The sequence below is a fragment of the Thermobia domestica genome, chromosome 4, assembly GCF_964235325.1.
Source record: "Thermobia domestica chromosome 4, izTheDome1.hap1.1, whole genome shotgun sequence".
In the NCBI taxonomy this organism is placed as follows: Eukaryota; Metazoa; Arthropoda; class Insecta; order Zygentoma; family Lepismatidae; genus Thermobia; species Thermobia domestica.
In genome coordinates, this window is record NC_137457.1 from 255,971,657 (window position 1) to 255,983,731 (window position 12,075).

The 12,075-nt window shown below is 35.7% G+C and overlaps 1 protein-coding gene across 6 annotated transcripts in view; it reads left to right on the top strand.

Annotated features, from left to right (window-relative positions):
* The window catches only part of OstDelta (oligosaccharide transferase delta subunit), a 100,206-nt gene that overhangs the window by 83,795 nt on the left and 4,336 nt on the right, over positions 1–12,075 (top strand). For 2 of the 6 annotated variants that reach the window (XR_014131221.1, XR_014131220.1), the window contains exon 14: positions 917–1,033. The exons of 2 other annotated variants lie outside the window; for them this stretch is intronic. Coding sequence is in view for 1 of the 4 variants with exons in the window: in XM_081755776.1 (XP_081611902.1) it covers positions 917–938 (22 nt within the window). In the remaining 3 variants the exon portion in view is untranslated. Of the gene's footprint in view, positions 1–916; positions 1,038–12,075 lie in introns of those variants that run through there. 2 more of the 6 variants (XM_081755779.1, XM_081755776.1) reach the window with 1 other exon arrangement.

A 12,075-nucleotide genomic window follows, 5' to 3' on the forward strand; every position in this document is an offset into this window, starting at 1 on the left:
ATTTCCTGAATTCTTGTACGTGCTTGTCCATATTCACGTCTTCCATTACCAGCCCTTTATTAGGGTAGTGTTCTGGCCATTGACCTTCAAGAACAAATCATGGGAATCCATGTCTCCAGTCACAAATACAGAACATCTGCCTGTCATATGGGAATACGAAAGAGCTAGGAAAACTAACAAAACTGTATTTTGCGTGGCGAAGGTACGCAGGTAAATTCATCATTATCATCATAGGGTAAACATTGCTTCAATGTGGCAAACTTCCAAGATAGACAGGTGGCCAACTTAGAGTAATAAGTAACGAAATGGAGGTTCAAGACGAACTAGGCCAAGCTAAGCAGGTGACCAAGTTGACAGGTTTTACTGTATATATAATATAACACAGGCAGAATTTTCCCCTCCTCTCCCCCTGGTAATTCTACGGCGTGATTTTATTAATTTCTTCAAGCTTAGTTAAATGCTTTTTAAAATAAGTTTGCTTTTCATATAACTTTAATATTGTTTAAATTTGGCTACTAAATATTAAAATTTAAAAAAAAAAGGTAATTTTTCAAGAAATAAGGGACGTTTAAATAGACAGGGAGATGAAATTACAAAAATCTCACGAATTCCCAAACAAGTAAACAATTTATAGTTGAATTTTGTAAATTGTACATGTTGAGAATTAGAATTACATATATGTATTGTAGGACCAAATGTAGAGGAATTACACGTTACAACACTGGGCACCTAAGTTTTGTTTCAGTTATTCAGGTGAACATTCGATGCTTCGTGTGTACCACATGTCAGTGAATTAAAATTCGATAGTTCATATAGGTCTCATCAATAAATTTTGTTTTATTATTACTTAACATAAGAGTAGTGCACAGTTCATGTCGTTGCATTGTGAATGAGATAACGATATTTCATTTTTCAGATTGAATTCTTTAAGAAAGTGAAACCCTTTTGTTCAAGCGCTTTGGAACAGATTTGACTGTAGTTTTGTTCAAGTGTTCATAAGCATACATACTAACAGATTTGGTTTTTTGATCAGGTAGGATTAATAGTGAATGGAAATGTGGCTTTTATATTTATATATCTACATGCATCTTTGCACGAATTGCATTATGACTTAAGATTGCATGGATTCACCTATCTGTTTACTGAGGCAGATTGTACCTGTATATCTGAATAGTGATTTAAACATAATACAATTATTTTAGTACATATTCTATATTGTTGGTATAGATAGACAGCTCTGTCTAGAAGAAAGTTATTACTTCGTGCATTCTAAATACGTTAAACTATATTTCAAGATAGCGTCTACAAGTGTGAGTAAATCCTTCAAAAGGTTTTTAAAAAGTATACTACATAATGATGAAACTACTCACTGGCAGAGAGGCAGTACATACAGCAGTTAAATACGTGCAGAACTGCGTAGCCATAAATTCGAATAACTAATATCTACGAATAGTGAGCGATTTGGTTCAGCTTTTTTAAATGAGGCTCCATTGTCTTTATTGAACTTCGAGAACGTTGCGTTGTCTCTTTCACTTGCCACGCGTCTTAATGACGGTTACATCTATAATGTCAGCTACGAATTAAGCATTTTTATGGATTCTTGTACGGTACACCAAGGAAATATGTTTTATCCACTCCCACACATTTTAAGTCCGAGAGGTCACATCAAGCGGTCTGCAGGGCCAGAGACTTTGACGATATCGAGTAATCTATTTGGTGGAAAGAAGGTTCAAATGTAGTTACTGGTGAAACTCAACAGAACTCCGACATATTGTGGGAAATGGCCTTTTGGTAAAAGGAACGCCCTTTATATGTTCCCGTGATGTTCTGTAAGCTTTAGAAATACATGTCACTAGTCAGTCAACTGTCAAGAAATAACCATCATACCTTCGATGATGCCACACCACTCGTTAAGAATTAACCTCAGAATGAGACGCGAATCCCCATAGAAATTGTCGAGTGACAGCCTATGTGTACTGTGCACGAAATTCTGCGTTAAAGTGATTTCATCAGGAAATCAGTGATACATGTTGAGGATTTGGAGTTAGTCATTGGCAGAATTGCGTACATAATACAGTTATCGCTGTACGATTTGTGCTGCAAGTGGTGGGGATACATGTTGCTTATCTACAAGGTCTTCCACGCTATTGCAAATATGTAATAAGTTTTTGTGGATTTGCATACCATATCCATTGTTTCTTGTTTCTCTTCTATAAGTAACAATAGATTGTGGGAAATCGAAACGCGGTCAGGTACTCGACACACGAGAAGAATATTACGTGTACTCTTCTCCATTATGCGTACTGGCAATATAAAAACAGTTTTCCGCATGAGTAGATATGCGACATTATGAAATCTGATTGAAGCATTGAGTTTCTCTTAAAATTCCAACCCTATTTCATGTATCACATTACTTTCCCATTTCAATTTGAGCGAGATTCAAAATGGAAGACAGCAAGATGGCGGCCATTCACTCGACACGCACCGTAAAGATTCCCCGTCAGCCTAACGTGCCCCCACAATTACCAATTACAGCTATGTACCCTTGCTTTTATTGTATAAGGGTGGTAAGGTGCTTTTCACTCACCATGTGTATGTTACGTAATTCTGGTAAGAATTTTCCTTTTAGTCGTTATCCAAAAACAGTGTATCATTATTTCTCCTTAAATGTACATTCCCGTTACACTCATGAAAGCATTGTTCCTAACATCTTGCCCCGTTCTCCTCACTAGCTCATTTCAGACTCCTAACACAAATTAGTCTCAGCGAATGCTCTAAACAGTTGTCAAATTTATAAAAGGGGGTTTAATAAAATTGAATAATAGCCTGTTGAGTCAACTGACGTAATAAGTGGAACTTTTACCCTCCAGACATGTGATTAAATCTTTACACCATAATAATCCATAGCAGTTCTATGAAACATATAAACATCCATATAAGTGATCCCGAAAATAACAATACATATTAAACTTCATCCGAATATCTCTTTAAAAGCCACAAACTGTAACCTTCATGTTGTCAGGTTATTTGTTCTTCCGTAGCACTTCTAAAATACAATAGGAGATTTATAGCTAGAAGTTGGACGTAAAACTGATCTGCATCTGATGTATATTATTTCATGACTTATTTCTTTCAAACAATGAAATTGTTTATAAAAAATCATATCTTACATATTTAATACATGATGAAAGGTCGGAAGCAGTGTATTATTATATTGTACAAGTTGGTTTCTGTATTTATGTGTAGATTTCTGTTTTTATCGGTGTGTCTTGAATGGTACAGTTCGCGGCGTAGAAAATGTTGCAAAAAGTTTTAGTCCAATTACTCACTCACTCTTGCGCCGTGTGCTTATGCATTCAGAAACGCATCTACTCCTGGTATTTAATCCAATTTATCCTCCTCTCTTTGTCTAAAGTAGTCTGTGTGACGTAATACTCTTTTTCATTTAGACACAAAAAAGAAACTGTTTACAAGCTTTATAGCTCTAAAAACAGTCTCTCATTCATTTGTTCTAAAATGAAAGATCCTGAGCAACAAAAATTGTCAAATGTTTCCACATCTTCATGAACCCCTGTAATTGCATTCTTTCCCTTCAAAAACTGCTTATCACATCAAGCTAGGAAGATGTACTTCGTGAAATCTATGGAAATTGTCAGTATGTTCCTTGGTTTCCGAAGTTAGTAATGCGGGCGCCAAGCTCTTAAAACTACTCACAGAAAGGAGTGTTATTCAATGATTAATTTCATTTTAATTAATTTTTTTCATTGTTTCCCATTAATTGCAAGTATTGCAATTGCAGTTGATCAGGGGCGTCATTTGGGCAGGACAGGAGGGTGTAATTCCCCCCTCCTTTGAGTGTGATAAACACACACAGTTTAATCAATATATAGTAAAACATTGATGTAAAAAGTGAAACTTTTATGTCTGCGGAGAATACCTCCCTCTCCCGAACAAAATTAAAATGACGCTACCTTATGCAACAAATCTATAGTTACGATAGCACATTGCTAGAGAACTTAATATTTGGTTTGAAAGTCGAAGGTTTGATCCCAAGCCATGGACGACATTGAGAGAGAGAAAGATTCAAATATGGAGATAGAGGGGGATGATTTATATATGCAGGTTTAGAGTTGGAGAAAAAAAAAATAATCGGGTAGCATCCATGTTATGGTGAAATTTGTGATTGAGTGAAACAGAAGGAAATTTTCCAAAATGCGAGGACCACATCAGGCAGTTGTGGAATTAAGGTGGAGAACTCATTTTAGAGCATCAGATAATTGCGAAGGGAGAGAAAGATCAGATCTTAAGATCCAGGGAATTAAGACTTTAAAAATCTTCAGCTTCCGAAAAGGGTTTGGAACCACGAACCTCTTGTTATCGAACCATTACTATCCATTCAGCCACGGAGAACTCAACGCGGTTATTCATGTACTTTTCCTTTAGCTACGTTGGGAAACGAATAGAATGGAATATTCCAAATGTTGACTTGGTGCGTGCGCCGTTGACATGGAACGTAGCCCTCTAGCAGCTTAGTTACAGGTTGCATAATGAACTTCACCTTGTTCAGGAACACTTTTTAAGGTATTAAGTTTGTTACTCCTGTGTTAATTGAGTTATTATATTTGATAGAACTGTCTGATAAAGTAGTGCCAGATACATAGACAAATCGCCTTTTGCGAAGCTCTAAAAGAAAAATAAAACAAATCGTTGTAAACATATACATCATCATCATCATGGGTATTCTGCCATTATTGGCAGGTTACTTGCTGCAACTTAGAAGCTTCCATGCTCTACGGTCTTCCGCTAACCTCTTCATTTTCACGTACGTTTTTCTGTTTTGATATCGTCCATTAATTGTAGTCTCCTTCGCCCCTCCATCTTTTTCCTGCGACCATATCTTCTACAACGTCCCTCGTGATACCGTTCCTCATTCAATGTCCCAACCAGTTTCTCTTCCTCTTCGTAATAATACCTAATATTGTTCTTTTCTTCTCTACCATTTCGAACACCATTTCATTCGATTTCTGCTCGACTCAGCTAATTTCTCACTTTTCTCGCTGACTACCTTCCCCATTCTTGTTTTCTGCTACCATCGTAATTCCGTCTAGTCTCCTCCGCAGTTCCACATATTTCACCTTATTGTACATTTTCTCATATTTTCCAATTCTTCTATGTCCTCGCATTTTCTTTTGTAAAACTCTTCCCTTGCTCTGTCTGTTTCCCCTCGCAACTTGTCATTGTCTGCCCTCTTCCGTATCAACCCGTTTCCACGTCGTCCTATCCCTCATTTTCTGTAACCCATGATTTCTTAACCGTTTTGTGTTCGCGGTAACCTACCACTTCTGCAGCTTGCTGTATGCAAAGTGTAATATGCTCCCACAGTCTATTACTACCTGCAGCATCCTTTTCTCGTTTGAGTACTTTTCTTCGAATTTCTGAACGAAAAGATTTCTTAGTTCCCATGTTAGACTTCTGAAATTAAAAAAATTAAAAAAAAAAAAAGCAAGAGAAATGTGCATAAATGTGTTACTTGGATGCGAATATGTAACTTTAAAACATTGCGCGTTTATGTAATGATGTGTTAGTTGAATGGTTAGTGTATGGGCCTAGATTCGAATGCCGACTTTTTTTTTTTTTTTTTTTTTTTTTTTTTTTTTTTTTATAGCTATGCTCATACAGTGCATTCCAGAAGTTCAATTGTAAATTAAATGTAGTCGCGGCTATTATTTTTCAAGCAGAAATTATTTTTCATATATGAGATTTGTTATTACGTACTTTTCTTTTACTTGCGATGTTTCAACTTCGATGTTAAATCTTACAACCTTAATTTAACTCATTTCCCTACGTCATATCATGAAGTTTTGCACAAGGACGACAGTTGAATGGTAATACAATATTCCATTTTTATTGTAATATATAAATTTATCTTTACACATTTTTGACTCAGAAAAAAGGTACAGTGGACCGTACGATGCAGCATGAACTCCTGGAGAAATTTGAAGAAGAATTTAGTATATGTATAAATTACCATCTGGAAAATATACTATGTGGTAAGGAACTGAAACCATTCCTAGGAGAAGGGGTGACATGTAATAGGATACGAACGATATTAGTGTCGAATTTATAGTTTCCGAGGTCTTAAAGTTGAATAGTGACACTGCCGATGCTGATTAAGACTTGGTGGAATGAAGGTCCGAGTGAGAGGGTGACACGCAAAACGAATCGAAAATAGCCTATATTTGTGTCGAATGCATGGTTTTCGAGGTCACTGACTTACATAATACTCCAGATGTAGTATATGTCCAATATTGGCCCCATTGGCATAGGTGTCAGTGGGGAAAACCATTGAAGATTTCAGAACACTTTCTTTGGGGGTAAGTTACAATACACTGACAGTGAAAAGTTATAATGCACAAATACTGGTATCACATCGGGAACTACTAGAGTTTTGACTTCGAGAGAATTGTTGTTTCTCCAGGGAGGCATTACCCCCCCCCCCTAATCATTCCCTAAAATCATCACTGCTTTGCAGGGGCATAAGCAAAAATTTATTGCAGGGATTGAAGGCTTTTTGAGGGGTTCAATATGAGGACATACTGTATTAAAATGTCTAACATCATCTCTAAAATTAGGTGACGTAAACTCGTAATGTTTTAAAGTTACATGTTTGTATCCAAGTGAGACTTATACGCAATTCCATTGCTTTTTTTAAATAATAATAATAATAATAATTCAAAAGTAATATGTTTACGATGATTTGTTTCATTTTCCTTTAGAGCTTCTCGAAAGATGCTTTATGTCGGCGTATTTGGCACTATTTCATCAGACGGTTCTATCAATTATAACTCAATTAACACAGGAGAAACAAACTTTTACTGCCTTAAAAATTGTTTCTGAACAAGAGAAAGTTCATTATGCATCCTGTAACTAAGCTATAAGAGGCCTACGGTGCATGTCAACGGCGCACGCACCAAGTCAACTTTTGGAATATAGTTTCTCAACGTAGCTAAATCAAAAGTGTATGAATAACTGCGTTGAGTTCTCCGTGGCTGAATGGATAGTCATGGTTCGATAACTAAGAGGTTCGTGATTCGAAACCCGTCTCGGAAGCTGAAGATTTTTTAGTCTTAATTCCCTGGATCTTAAGATCTCTCCCTCCGTTCCCAATCATCTGATGCTCTAAAATGAGTTCTCCACCTTAACTCGACAACTGCCTGATGTGATCCTCGCATTTGGTAAACTTTCTTCTTATGTTTCACAGTCACAAATTCGTCATAATGTGGGTGCTGTCCGATAATTTTTTCTCCAATTCTAAAGTTACATATGTAAATCATCCCTCTGTCTCCATATTTGAATCTCTCTCTCTCTCTCTCTCTCTCTCTCTCTCTCTCTCTCTCTCTCTCTCTCTCTCTCTCTCTCTCTCTCTCTCTCTCTCTCTCGTCCACTATCAACGCACAGGGCTTGGGATCAAACCTTCGAATCTTGAAACCAAATGTAAGTTCTCTAGTAATATGCCATCGTAACTATCTAGGATTGTTGCTAAAAGCAACGTCATTTTAGATTTTGTTCGGGGAGAGATTCTCCGCCAGATATAAGAGTTTCACTTTTTATATCAGTGTTTTACTATAGATTTAATCAATGTGTTTATTACAGTCAAGGTAGGGGGAATTACACCCTCCTGTCTTGCCGAAATGACGCACCTGGAACGTTTGCTTACAATTACTTGGAAACAGAATGAAATTAATCATTGAATAACACTCTACTTCTGTCAGTAGTTTTAAGAGCTCTGCGTCCGCATTACTGACTTCGGAAACCACGAAACATACTGCCGTGAATGACAATTTCAATAGATTTCACAAGGCGCATCTTCCTAGCTTGATGTGATAAGCAATTTTTCAAGAAGGGAAGAATGCAAATAGAGGCGTTCATAAAGCTATGGGAACATTTGTGACTTTTTTTTATTATTATTCAGGCTCTACAAAGGCAGTTTAGAATAAACAATGAAAGAATCTGTTTTAGAGCAATAAAGCTTGTAAACATGATTCCTGTTTTTTGTCTAGACAAGAGAGAAAAATATATGTATCACTATTTACATTGAAAGTGCATAGGGTCCATCTTCATATATTAAAGGTCTTGGTCTGTTAAACCGGGAAATGTTCGTTAGAGAACACTAGTCATAGATTTGTCAAATCCAAGTAAAATTTAAGAATTTTTAATACTGATATATTTGGAAGTTTTTAAGTTTTTAATAACTGTTTAAGTAAGGATTGATGAGGCAGGGAGAAAGGACAAAGAGAAATTTTCAAATTCTTTCCTCCAATAAATATATATTTAATTTACTCAAACAAGACTATTTTTGTTCAGCATTTACTATGAGAGTGGTGTACGATATCACGCGAAAGACTTGTTACATTTTGAGCAAAATTTCATAAACATCTTTAATAAGATTTTTCGACTCCATATGTACCACTTCTTCGATAAGTACATTTCCTCTGTGTGCAACTTTTCGGAAACCTTTTACAGCATTTGCATATATCAAGATAACTTTGAGTCTCATCTTTTCAATCTGTTTAACTTTAAAACGATAAAATAAAATGAAATTCCAACCGAGAATTATTTTTAATACTATTAGATAGAATTCCACCTTTTGGTAAGCTCGACAATAGAATTCCACCTTTTGATAAGCTCGACAAGGGACACATTTATCGAACACTTTCATTTCGCATGTTTCTCTTAAATTTCTACTTAGAACAATTTATTAAGAAAAACATTATATTCATTAAAAAGTTAAACCTAAATAGTTTATGTAACAGTAACATCAGAAAATAAAAAAAGTAGCAGAATAATCGACTGTGTTTAATTTTTTAATAATATTATGCATTTTGGAAATATTCGCTGCTATTAGGATACACATCGTGTGTCGAAATGTACAAGTGTCACTACGAATTTCTGTCGCATGTTTTGTTTTGGATAATTTAGTCTTGCCATATAATACGGAAAGTCCTGTGTAAATCCTTACAGGTGAAAAGCCTAGTCGACTCCTCTAACCACCCTCTTAACAAAACTATATTTAGAGAACTGACGAACTGTATCTGCTATTGAAGCATCGTCGTAGCATCGATGTCATGGTACAGTTAGAGAACAGGGCTGCTAAGAAATCGAAGGAATAACGGTCTGCTTTTACAATTTCGCAAGCATCGAATAGAGGAACAATCTGCCACAGTTGCTTGTATCAATTTATCACATAATTACTAAATGTTACAGTTTTCATTTTTTTTTTTAAGTTCGTGGTTATTCCGATTTTTTAAAATGTAGCTTTTGTTCTTGAATTTTATTAGAATAAAGACGAAATTAGAACCTGTAGAATATATCTAATTTGTGCAATATGGACAATTTCACAATATTGAATGTTAGCACTTAATTTTTCGTATTAACTCAAACAAGATAGTAGTTTTCTATCTGTGTTACTCTCAAAAACTTCATTTTTCGGCATGGTATGCGTATGTCGCTTCTGAGTATCAGTACAATAAAATAATAATAATAATAATAATAATAATAATAATAATAGAAAAACATTCTTGCATGTGTCTTCGTTGGTAGCTTTGCAACGAACAAGTCAATTTATAATTTTTGGGTTATAGTACGTCCTCTACGGGGAAAAAAAAAATGTTCCAAAGTTAGAACGAATATTAAGAGGGAGCGGGAGTGGATGGATATGGGTAGTTTAGATTAAGAGCATTAAACACTTTTCGTCATATGTCTCGTTTTTATGAAGCTTTCATGTGTGTGTGCTGGGGGGATGGGTGTAGTAATTCAATGTAGAAGACAGATACGTTAATGTGGTTGTATTAATGGAGACTTTATGGGCATGTTAAAGGTGTAATTTACTAAACAATTAAACTTATCTTAATGGACACCTGTCAATAGCGGTCACTTCTATAATGGACTCCCCCCCCCCCCACAATAGATGTATCATTATGGGAGAGAATCCTCCCTTGTACGGATACATACACTTCTTTTATCCCCAACGTTTTCGTAGGTTTTTTACAACGAACCTGTATTACTGTCAGCTGATGTATTTAGTACAGAAAATACTTTCTGCAATTTGAAAATCTTAAAACAAATCCACAAGTTGAAAGCGACCAGATACTAAAACTGTCGTGATTGGTTAGCTTTGCCTAGATTTTCAGTATTTAATAATAATGTTCTTATGGGCGTATTTACTTTTAATTCGTGGAACAATTTAAGCGAATTAAGAGACTTTTATAGTGATATGACTTGTACTTGAAGAAAATTATCAGAAAAGCCTTATTTTCTAGTACACCCATGTACACTCGTACCCCAATTGCTTTTGTTTTTTTATGGAACGAGATTTTCCCATCATTGTCTCACTAGTCCAAACATGTAGAACAATGTTTCATACTAGCCTAAACCAAAGCTGTTTAATCCATACTAGCGGTCTCCTACTCCCTCTTAATTAGCCATTGTGTTACATGTCTTTTTGTAAAGCTTCTTGTGAATTGTATATAAATATCAGTTAATGCGCTTGAGTTTGCCAAAGTTTCCTCGTGTAGTTACTATTAATAGTGCATTAAACATATAGTTTTCTGTCATATTTAACGAAAGATATATTGATGTGTAGGTCCTTCCATGGGATAGTCATTAAAATTGAAACTGAGGGAGTGTTCTTTTGAACATAACTGTACTCTTTAATGTACCACACTCGTTATATGAGTACGTCAAACTGATACAGAAAAAATATATATCCTTACAATGAATTGTGATACTACATTCATTTTTTCCTACATACATACATGTGAATATTGTTGTAGGCTAATGTTAGATTTCTTTGTCTTGTTCGTCTCATCGGATCTCACAAGAGCACCGGCCTGGGCTGTTTTCTACTCATTCCGACTCACGAACGGACGACCAGGACTGAGGTCATTCTTTACGGCCATGTTTTTAGCTTTGAAACTTGCAAACCATTAACAGATCCTTGCGCCACTCATTGATGCATCTCCGAATGTTACTTGGAACATTTTGTACGTCTCTGGACCCGTTTTTACAACTTGAAAACTACGTTTAACATAGATTCGCAGTCCCTTTCGACTACCCATTCACAATCCCACACAGATCACGCGGCACATCACACGTCACTAGTAGCGTAGCATAAAGTGTCCAAACCAGGTACACTTTTTTTTTTTTTTTTTTTTTTTTAAGCAGACTACAGATAGTCTTAGGTACGAGTATATAGTAGTGTTCGCGAGAAAAAAATACCAAAATTTTGAAATAAATCTATACGACACGTGCGAACAAATGTATACGACAAGTTGTATTAGCTTTTCAGTGTAAAGAACAAATTCTTAATTTGGACACGATATCCTATGAAAAGGGATAATTCTTCCTCGTTATATGTCCGAAAATACTCAATTATAAGAATCAGTTCATTTCAACACTTGACAGAAACGTGCATCATACCTTGATAATTCCTAAATTTTCTTGTCAGCGCGACGATCTTTCTTTCGCTGAACACCATTTCCTATTTGAAACTGGGATCAATGACAACAACGCAGAGATTTTTCAGTGATAATCACACCCAAAACTTAGCCTCTCATTAGACATAGTGTTATTTGAAAATGTCGCTGGTTAAAGGCATGATTGGCAAAAACTATGGTTTTTATTGAAAAAACCGTAAAACCTGTTTTTTTTTGTTTGTTTAAACCATTTTTTTAAATTGCTCTGTCTATTTATATCACAAATGAACATAAATAAGTTTGTTTCGTCTTGGTGTTATTATATAACAACTGGGTTATGCTGGAAGGGGTCCAAACGGAAGCGGAATCCGAACCGCTTCTCAGCTTACACCCGACATAATTTGGACTCGAAACCGGGACTAATTGGCCACAAATGCGATACGTCTGCCGACGTCTCACGAAGGACTCCTGATACGTTGTACTGATCTTTACATACTTATTAATATAATTGTCAAGAGTCATTTCAGAAGGACAAAGATACAGTTGAACAAGTGAAACCATTATACAGAATTACATATGGACAATTTCAAAATACTGCAGA